At 38.9% G+C, this 18,109-nt stretch overlaps 1 protein-coding gene across 1 annotated transcript in view; it reads right to left on the reverse strand.

The window, feature by feature from the left end:
- grb14 (growth factor receptor-bound protein 14) overlaps positions 1–18,062 on the reverse strand; it is a 30,848-nt gene extending 12,786 nt beyond the window's left edge. The window contains exons 1-3 of the mRNA XM_020644146.3: positions 17,922–18,062; positions 13,666–13,881; positions 12,493–12,610 (exon numbers count right to left, since the gene is read on the reverse strand). Of these exons, the coding sequence (XP_020499802.1) occupies positions 12,493–12,610; positions 13,666–13,853 (306 nt within the window). The 5' untranslated portion in view covers positions 13,854–13,881; positions 17,922–18,062. The remainder of the gene's footprint in view (positions 1–12,492; positions 12,611–13,665; positions 13,882–17,921) is intronic.
- Positions 18,063–18,109: the final 47 nt, after the last annotated feature.

Consider the following 18,109-nt stretch of genomic DNA (forward strand, 5'->3'; position numbering starts at 1 on the left):
TCTGCTATGAAAAAGCTGGACCTTAGCAGAGCAGTTTTCTGAGACTTTAACGACGGTCTCTATGGTTACTTTACTAGTATAACTATTTGTTACATATGCACAATTATCACCGAGTGTATGGTGTCAAAAAAGTACAAACTAATCCTGTTATAGATTGTATTATGAACCTAGCTGAGGTCTGAGTCATGCAGAAATGTGTCAAATGATGTTCCAAATAAAACTAATCCATGCTGTTGAATCATTCAGATGTGTACATACTTCTACTTTAATTTCAGAATAATTAATTCAATCAAGTAGGTCAGTCATGAAATGGAATGTTGTTTGAATATTCACCATAATAAGTATAAAGCAAAGAGTACAAACATATACAAACAACAGACCAAACAAATGGATGTCATTTTTATTCATTATCTTTCAGACCTGATGATTGAAAACTTTGAGTTGCAGAAACTGTTAATCACTGGTTAAGAGTTTCTAATGAATGTCTGAGGTAGCATACTGCGTAAACAGCTGATGTCCCGATCAATGAACAGAGAGCTGCATTCATCAGACAGTAACCCTGATTCACAGGAACACACGCTTTCACCTGAGAGCCTTCATGTCTCCCCACATCATGCCCATCAAGTTTAACTCCCGTTTCATTATAAAAAATAAATTTAGATTTTTTTACCTGGAGAGTTACTTCTCTGTTAAGCAACTGTTACTCACTTAAAGGGCAAAAGAGCTTAAAAGAGACTTAAAACCTTTGAAGTTTTAGCAAAGGTTTTTTTTTTGCTATCGTGCCAAATAACAAAAAAAATGTATACTTCCAACTGCACATCAACAATCAAAAGCACAACCTCCTAAAATGAAATAATGGACAGTATAATGATCATAGAATCCTAATTATTATAATAATCGTCTGACATATATACTTGCATATCCTGATACTGCTATGATAAGTTGATATCAACAATCCAACTGTCAGGCTCTCTTGCTAGAGTTTGTTAAAGTGATCCAGATTCAACATCCTCTATTGTCAATAGACTGTGGATTTGTAGAGTTACTTCTCAGTGGTGAGGGGGATAGAAAGGAGAAGATATAATTGACTGTGTTACAAAGACCTTTCAAAAAGACTCAGGGGGAAGAGGAGAAAGTCCAGACATCAAGCATTAATCACCACATACAGTGCTGTAGGACATAAACCTCTCTATTAGACCTTCTTATCTCAAGGACAGGACAGTGTGAGCCATTTTGCCAATCAGACCACTCTGGTTTAACCTTGAACTGCACTCCTACAGCTGCAGCTATCACTATCTCTGCGACCAGAGAAAACCTCCTCTCAACTCCTCACTGTAACAACACTAAAAAGAAAAAGTCAGACTTTCTCCTGATGCAATCTATGCCTTAACAGTTGACATCTACGCAGAATCTACTGCGTTATGTGTTGGCAACAGTTCTAACTCCACTGGTCCTCTGAGAGCTGAAACACAACTGGAGAAATGGAAATACAAAGAAATAGGCCGACTACCACATTCTTTACAGATCATTCAGCGTGCACCGAAGAGATTATGACATCCAACATTTCAATAAATGAGCTACCCCGTTAGTTAGGGGTGGGAATCACCAGAGTCCCCACAATACAATATCATCGCGAGACACAATACGATTCTAATGCGATTTTTAACGTTTTGCGATATGCTGAGAATTGCAATACAATATATTGCGATTAAGCTTTTAACTGCATATTATGTCCACTACACTAAACTAAATCAAGAACTGTTTTGTCAAATAAGATACAATTCTCAGTCTGTTTATCTCACTTCAGTCTTTTTATTTGTATTTCAGTCTAATCGAACTCTAACAAGAATTCTTAACAATGCAACTTGTTCAAAATGAATTGTGCAACCCCTTCAGCAATTAAACATTTAAAAAGCTTATCTAGAGTATCATATTAAAAATATCAATACTTGGCCGCCATGAGAAGATATAATATCGCCACATAAAATATGGTTATATTATACTGTATCGATTTTTTACCCCACCTCTACTGTTAGTGACAATGGAAAGCTATTTGCAGGTAAAGTAAAAGTAAAACTAAGATTATATAATGTATATTAGGTGTGACAGAAAATAAACTTGAACTTCTGTCTGATTTACAGGTCAGCTATCCTATGTCAAAGTTACCTGACAATGCCAGCCGTCATATGATCAAAGGCAACATATAATCGAGCCGTTTAAAAGGGGGAAGGGCCCGGCGTTTAAGAAATAAAGTTACAGTATATTATTGCTACTAAGTAGTGTTGTAGTACTCTAAATCCATACTGGTCTCAAGACCAGTCTCGGTCTCGGAATGGTAAGGAGTTTTTACTGGGCTTGTCTCGATCTCAGACTGGGAAGACTCTGGATTTTAAATCGAGACTTGTAAAGACCACCACTGAAAGGATATTTTTGTACGTCATTACTGTGATTAGTGGGAAAAAAGTTGCTTTATCAAAGAACAAATAAGTTCAATTCATTCATCATTTGATTAATTTTCTCTAAGTCTAGAGTCTATGATTTGTAATCAATTTTTTCTCAGACTTTTCTCAGTCTAACCCTGCCTTGGTCTTGGTCTTGACTTGGTCTCAGAGCACTCCGGTCTCGGGTATGTCTTGGTCTCTATTAGTGTGGTCTTGAGTACAACACTTCTATCAAGATAAAGCTCGGATTCTTTGAGTTCCTTATTTAAAGAAACAGAGTGTTTGTCGTGAAGTCAGAGTGTGCTTTAAATCTAACATCGTTACATGAGATTCCCTCACAACACCACATTACATCTGTACCAAACATTCATTCAAAGAGCGTGCTAAACAAAAACGCTTCATAATACCAATTCAAACAACTAACTATAGCTTTAGTATAGGTATAATAGTGTAAACCACAAAAAACCAACATAGGCCTAGTTTGAGACAGAGTGACCCCAAAGTGGCTCTAAAAAAATATCTGAACCATCAGCAACAGACCAGATAGAAAATATTCACTTATATAAAGTTAACAACAATTAAAGCATAAAACATTCAGATGATTAGAGATAATACAGAGGAGATCCATGAAAGTTTCCTACCCGCTTCTGCAGACAGAGTGGAGTGATAGCAGGCAAGGTGACTCTTCTGGCATGGAAATTCATGCTTTAGCTTTATGTGCACGATAAACTACATGAAGAATATCCAAACATAGAAACTACAATGAAAGATGAAGAACGCGTTTACATATAATCATGATGAATAATACACAGATGAGTATTTAATAATGAAACTTTCAGGAGCTATAGAAAGTGTGTTACAGTGACATCCTTCACAGTGATAGTGGGAGAATCTTGTCATGTCCCCCCCCCCCCCCACACACACACACACACAGACTCCTCCTTCGTCCTTGGGAATGAAGATGTGTTTTTTTGTTTTTTTTTACTTTTCTCTTTCTTTAGAACAGAAGTCCCAAACAAAACTGTCAGGAAAAAAAAAGATTTTCTCACGGTGGACTGAATACAATATACAAGGCCAGAGAAATCTAAAATACGTGGACTCAGAGTATCAACTGTGTTCAGAGAAGCTGTAAAACCCCACAGCACCAAGATAACCACTTACCAGAAGGTCCAAGATTCTGTTGCTTTCTTTGTAGCTAGACACTACATGGCTATTTTTAGTTGGAGACACATAATGAGCTAATCTAATATGACTGTTGTATACCTGATATTTGATGTGTGATAACGGTTTGGAAAGCTTACTATTGCAAATTTATTTTTTGACATTTCAGTCATATTTGCTGTTTCCTTTTGAAACCCACTCTACTCCCTTTGTTTTCTTTTTTAATTCAAAAGAATAGATAGAAACACTTTTTTCATATAGATGAGGTGAACAGTCATTGGCTAGATAATGACAAAGCGAGGGCCAATCATTAACACACACCTTAGATTTAGGCTTGCCTTCTTTGTGCTAATTAGTATATTCTACTTTAATAATATGTCTCTGTGTTACATGTTTCTCTTCAGGAGGTCCACTCGACAAGCCCTTTCTGGGTTTATTTGGCTCCTCCAGCACATTTCTTTCAAAATGTATATTTTGTTACTTAACTAATCATTATGTACTGTCTGTTTTTCCATTGATCTATTATGGGCTTTTTTGTGCAATAAAATAAATGTAAAGAAAATAATATATAATGTATGTGATTTTTTTTCTCTAGGGTTTGTATACTCATTAGGGTATACAGACATTGTATACCATCATTTAAACCCCATGTATGATGGGTCAAATGCTCCACCAGACAAAAATAAAGTATGATTAACAATCTATGCATTTCAGTCTAACCCATGTTCTGAATCTGATGTGAGTTTGTGTCAATATTCAGATAATCATCGTATCATAATTTAGTCATGTGATGTACGCCCTTTAAGAGAGACGGAGAGAAAATTGGAAGTCCAAAATAGTTCTTACACCCACAGCCACGATTCACAACCCACATCTGTTTTACTGAATAGACAAAGGGGCCTTGTGCATGTAGGTGTGTCATCTCTGTATAGGACACACCCATTTTCAAGCCTGAGTCTTCACCAGTCAAGTGTTTGAAAATTCACCTAATGACAAATAAAGCAACGTTGAAGAGGTATATTTTTGCTCAAATATACTTTAAAGAGTTTTCCTTCACTTTTACATATTCCAATGCATGTAACTATTAGTTTGAACTGTATGAAACTACAGTGGAGTACTTTCCAGATATTACAGTAAAAAACATGTATGAACAAAGTCTTGGGCAGAAGGTATCGGGTGCTTTGGCGGGCAGATGCCATTTCAATAAAGCTATGAACGCATTTACAGAAATAGTAGAAGCAGGAACCAAGCGATGAAGACCACACACATGCAAACTCTTCCAGCATTGCTATGGTACTACTGTACTGCATATACAGTTAGTTATACCGACTTTCAAAAGGTACAGTGGTCTATTAGACATGTGTCTCTGATATTCTTAGAATTATAAATAAAATCTGGTTATGATCAATTTCTCTGCTCTGAATCAAGATATTTGGTGTCAATCTTTGTCCTCTCTTTCAACTCATGAGAAAAGACAAGAAAAGGAAGAACCTCCCTCAACAGGCTCCACGTTTATCTGGAAACACAGCCCACTGACTTGTGAGAACACAGACAATCAGACGCTGCTAGTTATCACACAGCTAAAATGAATTGGAATTAATGGAGCAAGAGTGATAACAGAGTCTCCACAACTCTCATAACAAAGTCAGCTCCAGACACTTTGTCCTTGACCAGCGTTGATTCAATCAAGACCTCTTGCAGGCTCTGTCATGGGTGCAGCAGTGCATGCAGTGTATGCAGGTGTGTGTATCCACCTCTAGGCAAAGGGGTGTGCAGAAAGTCAATCTCAGAAAAGCACAGGCTATTCACAGGCTTTTGTTCCCTGTATATACTGCAACATTTAGGAAGGGCCTCCTCTCAGAGAATGAGTAAACAACTCAACAATAGCAGGGGGATAACTCTTTAGGATATACTCAGAGGTACGCACAGTTTATCAACTTTTTAACTTTGTTTATTCATTAACAAATATATAAACTTTGATAGAAGTTAATCAGTTAATTCCATCATAATTAACTGAAGTTATTGAAATGTTAACAAGTATTAGAAAAGATTTTAAAAAAACAACAGCTTTTTGCAATGTCAATAGATCCAAGCTTTGAAGCAAAGATGGCTCTACACATGTTCTCTGAATATCTACAAATAATAGAAACTTTTTGAATACATAATGACCTCACTCTAGCGGCGCTCTGGAAGTGCCTTCATGTAGGTTAAGCAGCATTTCATTATAAAATTGCCCATGCCAGAGATGGAAGTTTGGACAGATGTTCAATAAGCTCTCTAAAGCCCTGTTTCCACCAAGCACTTCAGTTTGGTTCAGTTCAATTTGGTAAAGTTGGGGGAGTCGCAAGGACCACAGATCAGGCCTGATCTATTTCACTACTAGAAATTCCTCTCTTGAAATCCACAGCACATTTAAACATTGCCCGTTTTGTGTTTGTTCTTTATTACCGGAAGTGACGATTCTTTCGACCAATCAAATGACATCAGTGTGTCTGGCTTGGCCCTTTAGGGTTGGGTCTGGATCAGTACGTCTTGTAACCAAACATAAGGCTACTAAAATAATAGAATGGTAACGATAGGTAAACATGGATAGTACCATTCCCAACCTCTGACAGTGGAAACGTCAACACGCTTACTGTATCAAACCGAACTGAAACGCACCGCTTAGTGGAAAATGGGCTTTAAGTACAGGGGGCGGCACGCTCTGGCTCAGATTGTCTGCTATCCATCTTACCATGTACGGAAACGGAAACTAAATTTACCAGAAATTAAAGTTGTTTTTTTATTTAAATGAATGTCCATATAAAAAATAAATACAAATGCCCAGCTCTTGATATTCTGATTGAACAAAGTCCCTTCTTCTTTGTCAGTTCAGAATGTAAGCTGGCAGCATTAATATTTAACCCACTGTTGTCTTAACAGATGCTGAGAATCAGTTGTCAATATTAGCAGTTTAAAGTGACGATTAATGGAAATACTAATACTAATGTAAGTCAAACTGATATTTTATAAGATGAGGTGAGGGATGCATTCTACCTGACTGCCCAAATCTGAATAGGTCTTTAATTTTTTAAGTGTGTTCACACAGTACTTAACACAGTCTGCGTCTGATAAGGTCTGAAAGGGGATGTAAACACCTATTTAGCTGTGTGTGTGTGTGTGTGTGTGTGTGTGTGTGTGTGTGTGCGTGCGTGTGTGTGTGTGTGTGTGTGTGTATGTCCTACATTAGTTTGATATGAATACACATTCAGACTGCTCTCACAGCTTCATGTCTGAAGGTTTACACATGACCTGATCTGCAGCTGAACATCACAGTTTCACCTCTGAGGAGGATCTTATGAATCTTCTTTATCTCAAAGTCGAAAATAGTCATGGCAATGTTAGCCCTGACATTAATCATTGAACAGAACAGGGGGGTCAATTGTGACACATTTACCATCTCCATCTGATCTCACTAGTAAACAATAAAATTGTTTAAAAAATTGGTCAACTAAATGTCTCTTAATATTGACCATAGAAGTTAGCTGAATATACATTTGTAAAAAAAAATCTAGATGGTCATCTGATGGATGGGGGGTCAGCCCTATGTTTCACATTTCTAAGATTTTTCAAAATTAGGTCTTGTGTTCCTACATTTCCCTTCAATTTAAGCCCTATCCTCCCACAAGATTTTTTAATTTTGGTTTATTTATTTAAAAGGACAATGTGCACTTACATTAAATGTTTGGGCGCACCAGATTTAACTAAAAGCTACATTCCATCTGTAGTCCATTGCTACTGGATAATATGTTGGGTGTAATTGGCTACCAAATTGGGAGAAAGGGGGATAAAATCTGATACAAATTTATGAAAAAGGAAATGTGGGAACATCGGGCCTAATTTTGAAAAAACTCGTAGAAATGTGGGAACAGGCACGCTCCCATCTGATGGTACATAGTTATCTTGGTTCACTCAAAAGTTTGACCAAGCAGTATGCTTCATAGCCCTGACCGGAGCAGGGTATCGAAGCCAGACGTTTTGGGTTTTAGAGCTCAGACTAACAAAAACACCATTTTCTCCCACATGACTGTCTGTGTGAGAGTGGTAAAAGAAAAGACATGGAGAGAAATAAAGGGGCTGCACGTGCAGCTCACATCAGATGACTTCCTATATATAACAGACTGTCTGCTGGGCACAAGGAATGGACGTTATGTGCAAAGACTACAGAGCATGACTTATTTTTTTCTTTACTCCTTTGATTAGCATATTATAATATTGCATTACAATTATGAATAGTATTTTTAAACCACACATGTCAGAGAAAATACAATGACATTTACTGTTTCCAAAGCTAAAAATGTTTTTATCTAAATTTCCTCTGCTGCTATGACTGGCAGTGTTTAGGTATTGTACCACATGTTTGTGAAATTCCAGATAAAAGTAATTAATCAAATTACACATGAATATTAGTAAATAAGCAGCTTTATGACAAACGTTTTAGAGGTTGGATGGAGGGAATACATTTATGTTCTATATCTTATTTGTGACCCTGAGGACTCTTTTACATCGGCGTGGAAAAGGACTCAAACTTAGAGGGAAGAACATGTTGCATCTGAAATAACATCTCTGCAGGAGCAGGCATTTCCTCTGAGTCATATGGCCGAACTGAACACTCGACACCGTCTGGACGCAGACTGTCTCTGTGCCTGTGGATTTGGTACGAGTCCAAGCATGACTGCCCACTATATTCCTGGAGAGTGGAGGCCATGCCAGCTACTTGGACTTCCTTAAAAAAACTGTTTATTTTGCCATTGTGTCATGAAGATTTGCCAGTTCTTCCATGATGATACGTCTGAAGCCAGATTACACTGCTCTCATCAGATATATCAACAAAGAATTATCTTTACAATGACTGTACAAATATATAGAGAGTTACCATTTCATGCTAATTGTTGTGTGCTTGTGTCTGCAGTGACAGTGGTTTTGAGGCTGAGCAAACTTTTGGGTTTTGCCAGTGAGTGTTTACCTAAACTCAAAGCTGCAGCAGGATGTTAAAGTTATCTCTAATGTAATGGTTATATGTCTGAAACAGTTGAGGAAGTATGTGAGACATTTGGATTTGTTCAACATACAAAATAATCTGTTCTTACTTTTATAGTTAAACTACTGATCGTTCAGCAGCTCTCCTAAATTTATATAACAGATGTTCTGTTCCGGGTTGTGGTATCATGTATTGGCCAGTATGGCAATTAATACAGAGATATAGATTCATGATTTGTGAGTCACCCAAAGGAAATCAACCTATTTCTTCTTGCTGTTTTAGAGTGACAAAGAGAAGTGCTGCCTTAGCATAGAGTCTAAAGTAAGTCAAAGCTTGTAAAATCTGCAGCAATCAGTTGGAATCAAACGGAAATAAACATGATTTCAGGTTAGATTTCTTTCATTGTACTGACCCAAGTCATGACCCAAGTCCTCACCAGGTCATCACAACAAATGTTGCAAAGGCTTCAGCACTTAAAGCAACATTATATAGGTTTTCAGTTCAGTGTGCTTTGGCGCCCACCGAAGGTCCCTGAGTGTAACTGCACTGTTATGTCTACCCCTCACAGACAATGTGCATTAGTTGACGAGCAGAGGATGGCGTTGTGAGAAACCACAAAAACATGGCAACTGACAAAGTACAGTAATATCACCTGATTTTTCACAAATATGACTGACAGCTTTTACAACCTGCTGTAGAGACATACTATAGCCTAAGATGGATTTTATTTATTTATTTATTTGTATACAAACTGAAGACATAACTTGGGTAAGATTTCTACACCCGGGAAGATGCTTAACATGAAACAACAATGAACTATACAGTATAAATCCCTACAGACATTAGTTTGTATTGTATACAATACAGCCTAATGTCTGTAGGGATTTATACAAGTTTATTGTTGCTCGACCACTCTCTCTTATCTTCTTTGTTTCATCCGTCACTGTCCTCTTTCATCTCATAGCCTCAGTCATTGTATCAAACAGATCCCCAACGGGCTAACTGGCTTGTACCATAAAGCTGTATGCACTTCTCGCGAGAGATCTGCGTCACACTGCCAAACTTACAAAGTGCCTGGTGGTGAACAGGGAGCTCTGTTGACAGGGGAGGGATGCTATTCCACTTTTGTTGAAAGTTATTGTACCATTAGACCGACTTTGAATTACTATTTTAAGGTGAAATATTTACATAATGTTGCTTTAAAGGAAGTTTTTTTGTTCAAATTAGTGACAGAAGGTTTCTCTGTTTCCATCCAATACTCAAGTCTTGGTATCAGGAACCAGGTAAGGCAGGACAAAAGACGATAGGAGCATCTCTACTTCACGTGGAAATGTATCTTTTGGAGGCTGATGAGCTTGCAGAAAAAAACAGGTTTCCCCTCGACATAATGTGTCAGTCATGACTTGGTCTTTCTGTTCTGGAAATGTACCATGACACTGCAAACACAGGGCTAACAGGATGCTTAGATCAAACTGTTTCTCACGAGTAAAATAGCTTTAAAACCTCACCACAACGCAGCAAAGCCATTCAAATCTAACTGTAGTTAAGCACTTTTTTTTATCAAGACACCAAGATCTTGGAGAGGCCACAACAACAGATACTACCTCCATGTTCCCAGCCAGCTTATGTTAGTATTTAAGCTCGGCCTTATTCAAAATAAATGTTATTTTCAGATAATTATAACTGATGCTAATACTACAAACCAGAAGACAGAATAGTAAGCTCAGAGGATCATTTTCCTCTATTGAAATGACAGAGGGGTGGGTGAGGGGGATGCATGCTGCAGAGTTACAACAATGATGTCATTGGTTTCTTGAGTGCTACTGAAAGGAGGTCATAACCCTGTGACATGAAGAGGGTGAGACAAAAACAGCTGGTCAGTCTGACATTGTCCCTTTGTCTTCCATGTGCTGCTGCTGAACAGACGGAGTGAGGAGAAGGCACAGGCCTCATCAAAAGAGATACAGATCACTTTAAGATCCGCTAACTGCTAAACATTGTTGCATTGTTGCAGAGTGAGGTCAGCTGGGTGTCATTTTGCCTCTTAACTGCATCACCCGGGGATTATTCCAACAATTATTCAATAAAAATGTAAATCCTGCCATGTCTTCACAATAGACTGATGAGAGCTAAGGAGGGATTGGCAATCACACTCATTTTCTGATATATAACATTTAACTGAGTAAGCAGAGAAGACTTTGTTTATCAGGGGGAGACACTCGTGTTTCAGATAATCAAGCAGCCTGAACACAATGCATGCAGAGGAAGATTTGGCATTTATTTACCATTCTTTAACAAATGTTTAGTACATCAGAAGCTCTAGAGAAAAAAAAAGGAAACACAACTTTCTGTGTATTTTTCATTCCCAGCATGAAATCCACATGAGAGCACAGAGAAGTCTAATAGAGCTGATAACTGCTGAGCTCTGTAATTTCAAGGTTTCCTATGAGTCATTGCTTCGAGCTGCCCCCTGCTACTGTACCTGTGTATACACAAATACACTTTTATACACACACACACACACACACACACACACACACACCACAAAGACTGCAAAACCTGACATCAATTTCAGTACACAAAATAGGGATCAATACCAGGAAATTAAATCTTCAGACCAATCTAGTCTTACTTGAAAATGTATAGACAACATCCTTCTTGAAACCAATGATCTGTTGAAGCCGGCCCTTAACTATTAGCACAACATAATGAGTGTGCTCCTTTTTAAGGACTTGGAAGTGAGTTCTGTATGTACAAATCAGTTACAGATAACTGGTTCAAATCATAATTATTCATAATTTTAAGTGTGTTTTGAAGAAAAAATGTCTTGTGACTGTTACTCATAAAAGAGTCCGAGATGCCATAGCCTAATCTAACGCCAAAATAATGTGATTATTAGATTGCATGGGCCAGCAACACAAGCAGTACAACACTCTGGTGGTATGGCATTAACAGAAACATCTTATCTATGGTTATTAAGGGAGAACAAATATTTAAGACTTAAGATTTAGATTTTTTGAATTCCAAGGTAATTTACCATTCAGTAACCCACGCCTCCCTTAACAGTCAATAATGCAACTGACTCTGCATGGAATAACTCTGACTAGAATTAAGAAGCCTTTTGACTACTTCTGTGTTTCAAACAGTATCACACAGTTAGGAGTGGTTAACTGATCACTGTGATCAACTTCAACAGCAACAGTAATTACAAGGAGCTGGGCTCATTGAAGCATCGATCGGTGGCATGAGAAAGATATCTTCAGGTAAATAAAACTGACTTACAGAGTCACTTGCTTTTCATTGAACCAGCAGGTATTATCCCCCACATTCAGTGCAGGAAAAATCCCACACCCTGTGCAAAAAGCAAACATACTATAGATGAGTGGCTGTGAGCGCTAAGCTAAGTGTTTGCAGGGTAAACCGAGCAAAAAAAAAAAAAAAATGCAATATCTACAGGTTGCACCAGACATCACGTGTCTGGTTTTATGTTATTAACCAGTCACTGGATGAAGGTACAAACCTGGGATTGTTCAACTTATGAAATTTGGTGTGTGGATTGTCTGAATGTGCTGACAGCATTTTTTTTCCCTCCTCGCTGTGGCTGATTTACATACTCATATAACAGGTTCTACTATCCATATGCCCTTAAGTTTCAGACGGATCACAAGCCAAACATTATTTAAATATAAATTTATTTCAGCTCCAATATGACCTGCGGTTGTTTTCCTGGCACTCGTGCCAATTAGATTTAGCATGACTATGCTGCCTGAGGAAGCATATGGAAATGGTTAGAACAGAGGGCCTTATTTCACAAATAATGTGCCTCTTTGTGTCACAAACACCCCCAAGTACTGCAAATGGAACACTCACCTGAGTTGCACTACTTTTGGTCCGTGGTAATAAACATTCAGAGACAAGGGGGGTGATGGTTGAGGGGATAAACTCAGGAAAAGGGGAAGGATATGACTCCTCTCCCTCCTTAATGCTCCTGAAGGTCAACAAAAACCAGAGAGAGAAAATAAGACATTGCATTAAATGTGGCTAGCCTTGTTGGGATCTTATTTTAAATCCTATATGAGATACAAATGTTTGAAAATGTACTTAGTTGGTCAGTCTGAATGAATGTCAAATACTCAAAGTTTCATGCTAGTTACCAGAAGCCTCAGTGACACTTAATAAAGTAAATACAGAATTTACAGGTTTTGTAAAAATGTATGAAATTTTTTTTAGCAGACCAATACAAACAATAGATGACTTGTTTCCTCACAGCCTGTAGTTTAGAGAGCTGTCGTATCATATTGCTGGTTCCTCTATGTGGAATGGAGGGTATAAACGGATCATATAATAAACAAACTGACAAATATATCAGACACAAGGCGGCTTTTTTGCATGGACCCCTCCTGCTCTCTTCCACCAGATGACACACCCCGCTCGACTTTCAATAAGATGGCAGATAATGTGCATGTGAGCTTTCTCCTAATTTAACTGCTTTAATTGGTAGCATGATTTAATTGGTTTATTTGCCAAACAAACTTATATATCAATCTTTCAGGGGAAAAAAAAAAATCTTGGAAGAGGTCACCTGAAGTACCACACTGGATAATCATCGGGATAAAGCAGCACATTTTGCAGAAGAGAGGGCCTCTGTTTCCGAAAAAGTAAAGTGCTCCTGACTGACGCTTTCTTTACTGCTCTGTCAACACAGCAGTTACTGAGTTACTAATTATCTCCCACAAACTAACAGGTGCTTGATTTGATTCCAGCTCTTTAACCGCACTGTTGAAATAATACGTTACACTTCATTGACAGCTGCGCTTGAGCCGGGTGCAATTGTGTTTACAGGTACAAAGTCTGCACTTGAGCTTTAAAAAAAAAAAGACCTCTGTCTTACTTCTGCAAAACACAAAGAGTGCACTATTCTTCTGCAGGGCAGCTCAGGTTGTAAAGTGTAGAGTAGGAAATACTACAGTCACTTTTGTTGCATTCAAATGTATCCATATTGAATCTTATAAGCAGACTAGGTTTAAATAAAATGAGTCATACCTGTTCCCCTTGCAGAGCGGAGTCCCGATCTTCTGGGCATTTGGTTGTAGTAAAGGAGCTCGCAGAGGGATGAGGGCTGGGCCGGGAAAGCCACTTGCATTACCCCTGCCACTCTGAAAAATCTCTGCTTTCTCTCCGAGGCATCCAGGAGTGTGTATTTCATCCAGCGTGTTATTCATATCACTCATGTGGGTTAAACTAAATCCAAGGCATCATCTGTGGCACAGAGAAGAAACAAGCTGTTGGGACTGGAATGAGTGCAGAACACAGTTAGAGCAGGCAAGTCTGGCTGGGCTCCTCTGCTCACAGCTCAGCAGAGCACACACACACGCTCACACATACGCACACACTCACCCACACACACACACACACACACACACACACACACAAGTCTCTCTGGCTCATCTGCTGCCCACGAGGCTGGCCCAGTGGGGCAAAACGATCCCTCCTACCCAAACATGATCCACCACAATAAAGATATTTTTAAAACAATGACTCCCTAACAGACAGCCTCGCTCTGACACAGCAGGGTTCACATAATCAACGTGTTAATTCAGCCTCTTCTGGTCTTTTGTGAAAAGTTGTTACTTTAATTTGACTTCTTTAATTTTTTTTGTTTTTTTGTTTTTTTGGAGGGGGGGGGGGGATTTTGATATAGTCCCCTTTGCAACCTGGAAGGCAGGAAATGTGCACACAAAGCGCACTCACACAAAAGGGGGTGTCTTTAGCTCAGTAATGAGTCCGGGAGGGGCGCCAGTACTATAAAACAAACTGTTCTTTTGTCATGGACTTCGCACAGGGATCCGAAATTGCACTTTAAACTTAGTTCTCTTCAGAAGGCATGTGGTTGTACACAGTGGCCCCGCTGAGCAGATTGGTTGTGTTGTGGGGCTGTGTCAGTCAGTGACAGGCTCCATGTGGGGGGATGGTTGGGATGATAACATCTTTCTGAAAGGTAATGTGTAACAGAGGCTGACCATGGAAGGAAAAGGCTACTGGAGATACAGACTGAACAGGCAGCGAAGGGTTAAAGCAATTCCCCACTACGCTAACAGAAGGCAAGGCTCACTTGATTACTATGTTACTATGAGAAGCTGGTGCAGTTGTTTTTAGTGTACAATGTTTTATCTCAGTGTGACGAAGGACTGTGATTTTCTTCCTGGTGAGGCTTGATTCTGAGAGGACATTGTTTGTATCTTAAGACATCTCACACTGACCTGTATGACCCCAGTCTTTTCTTCTCCATTAACCAAGGCTCTCTTTGACATACATATTCTGTGACAAAGCACCTGTCACATTAACACACCTCTTTGCCTTGGGTTTAAACACTTTTTTACTTAAATCCCATAACATGAACATGAAGAGTTTTTTTGACCTCCTCCCGAGTGTGAATGCTGCTCCACATTTAGATGTAAACTCATCAGTGCCAGTGTTAGCTTCTTGTGAGAGGAGTGGTAAGACATAGGGCAGACAAATAGTTCAACTGAGGTCCTAATGTTGACTGATACAAGGACAAGAAACCAAGGGAAGAACGACAGAGCCAGAAATAACTCATAGCCTGGAACGCATCCTTCTGGTGTCAGCCAATGCAAATGCTAACTACATTAGTGCAGGATGAACTATGAATGTATTTTGGGGACAGTGTTGTACAGGGTTACATAAGTTGCGGTTTTCTAAAGTATAAGAATGTATAAAGATGTAACTGACAGTATTTTTTTCCCCCTAATCGTCAAACGGGTAAAACTTTCATACATTAATAGTTTTGACTTGATTCATTCCCTGATATAGGAATGGCTGATGATTGCCATTGTCCACTTATTTCTCCTTTCATGTGATTGTGTGTCATCTTATTTCATATTACACTGTATTCATGACAGAAGCACTTTTGCTAAGTGCCATAAATGACATTATGGATACAGATTAATTGGTCTATAATGAGGCACTGGTTGTTGACCCATACTCGGGTTAGGGTTAGGGTCCCTCTACCCTGGTTTGAAGGGAGTACAGAAAGATTAAGTTCTTCACTATTCTTATATACAGTTCAGATGGAAACAGGGGAGCAAAGTACCCCCTCCCCCCCCTTCCAAATTACTCCGGTCCTAACTTTAATTAAGTCACTTTTGCATGCTACCCCTCAACACAACAGTTGTAGAGCATCAACCTCTCAACTACAAGTCAAATCCCCCCCTTGTCCATCCCCTTCCCAATCCTGAGTCGAAAGCAAGCCACGACGAGGCTAAGAGGATCCCATGACCACTTTATCTCCTTCTGAGGATGATTTCAAACCCCTGAGGAGGACTTACTCATGGCAGGAGAGGGGTTGACCTCTCCTGTAGGTCTGATGAGCCTCACAGTGGAGGAAGGTGGAACTGCTGCTGCTTAAAGGCATGATGCAGCTTTTCTTGCATGATTATTGTCATTCTGGTCAGGATCATAATAAATGTAACTTGACTTAACTCTGGACCATTGTGCAGTGCTATGAAGTACTAATAGGGGCATGTGAGAGACGAGGGTGGAAATCTCTGTCTTGTCTTTGTCATAAACTGATCTGACTGAGTTTAAGTCGATCTAACAGCTGTCTGGCTTCTTGGCATCATGTACTCTATCCATCCAATCAAACATGAAGGTGGCAGCATTTGTGCATTCTGCCGGTTGCCTTATGTGGAATGCAATGTAGTGAGGCTCAGCAGCTGCTGGTGGGGTGGTGGCTGGTTAACACTTGTGCTACAGCAGCGTCTTTACTGATGAAATCTACAAAGGCACATTTATAATGTGACTCAACTGTGATAAACGTCATTTCTAACAACTTACAGAAATATGTGTTTGTGTATTCTAACTGGTAAAGAACAATTGCTGCTACTAAAGCTTCCATTTCTGACTAAGCCTCAAGTGAATGAGTCAGTTCTGGGCTTATATATTTTTTTAAATGCAGAGTTTCAATTTAGAAATGTAGGCTTCTTTGTTTCAAGTGAACTTTCATCCTTTTTTAAAACTGACAGAAGGCTTATTGAACACTTTTCAGACCTGGATGAGGTAATGAATATTGTGAAATAAATTCAGTATCTATTTTTGTGTTCCCTTCTAAAATATCTTATTGGGCTATAAAACATGTATTGTAGTTCATATTTGTCTCGCATATTAATTCTAAATGTAACAAACACTGAAGGAGCCATTCAACCCATTCTGACGACACAGTCAGTCTGAAGTTGTTATAGTTAGATTTTAACATTACATTTAATTGCGGGTATCGCCTACTTGAGAAGAGAATAGTAAGATATGATTAATTTAATGCAGGGGTGTCCAAAGTGCGGCCCGAGGGCCATTTGCGGCCCTTGAGGGGATTTTTTTTGCGGCCCGTGACTTCAAATGAAGAATCTGAAGATTTTGGCCGGAGGCCTTGATTAAGATTGGCACATTATCTTATTTTTCTTTTTCATGTTAACAAGTGCTGAACAATATTCCTAAAATAGAAAATTTTCAGTAACATGTTGTTGTTTTTTTAAATCTACAGCTTTTACTATTTTCCACATTTTTTTGCAAACAAGCGGACTGTTGTTTAACCATTTAATGACCTGAGCTAAATGCAGAAAGCTCTTCCAAAAAAAACATGAACCACGTTACAGGCTTGATTCTGAGAAAAAAACAAATGAAGTAGAACGAAGAAATCAAAGTATTTGATTTCCTTTTATTAAAGGGTTTCTTTAGCGAGCCTTCTGATTCTGATCTACAAAGCCTTACTATTTTTTTTAACTATATTTTAAAAAACAAAACCTGTGGCCGCAAGAAAAAAAGTTTGGACACCACTGATTTAATGCTTTGATAAAAGTCTACATTTCTACGGGATTTCATATTCGTAACTTTTTTTTAATAAGAAAATGAAAAGCCGCCCTCAAAGCTGTAATGGTTTCAAGTGTTATCAATGATCATTTTCAGAGCCTTGTAGGTTACCAATGTGGGTGCACGCCAAAATTGGGAAAAGCTTGGTTACTGCCCCGTCGTCCCACCGATTTGAAAACAACGGGACATAAACTAAGTTTTCCATTTTCCAAGAACCGTTCGACTTGTTTTCATAACATTTCAATATGATTTGTAGCCTAGTTTAAGAAAAAGGAAGGCTAAGGTAAGGTAGGTAAGTTAAAACATCACAGTGAAGGTCACAGTACAAACTGAGTCCCTTGCAGTGCTTCCTGCTCCCTCAGTCTGGAGCGCATTTTAAATGACAGACTAACATACTGCTTTTTTTCAATTCTTCCTACCTGTTGCCTCTTTAGTTGCATTCTCCCATTCAAACTTTGAAACAAATTCTTCGTGCCGCTGCTCCAGTGGGAAATGCGTGTCGTGCAGCACAGGTGCTCCACTGTAACGTGTTTTGCGTCACAGACTGTCATCACGTCCTACCTGTTGTGTAATCTATAACAACAGGCTGTGAAGGCATCCAGCAGTA

The sequence above is a fragment of the Labrus bergylta genome, chromosome 13 (assembly GCF_963930695.1).
Source record: "Labrus bergylta chromosome 13, fLabBer1.1, whole genome shotgun sequence".
NCBI lineage: Eukaryota > Metazoa > Chordata > Actinopteri > Labriformes > Labridae > Labrus > Labrus bergylta.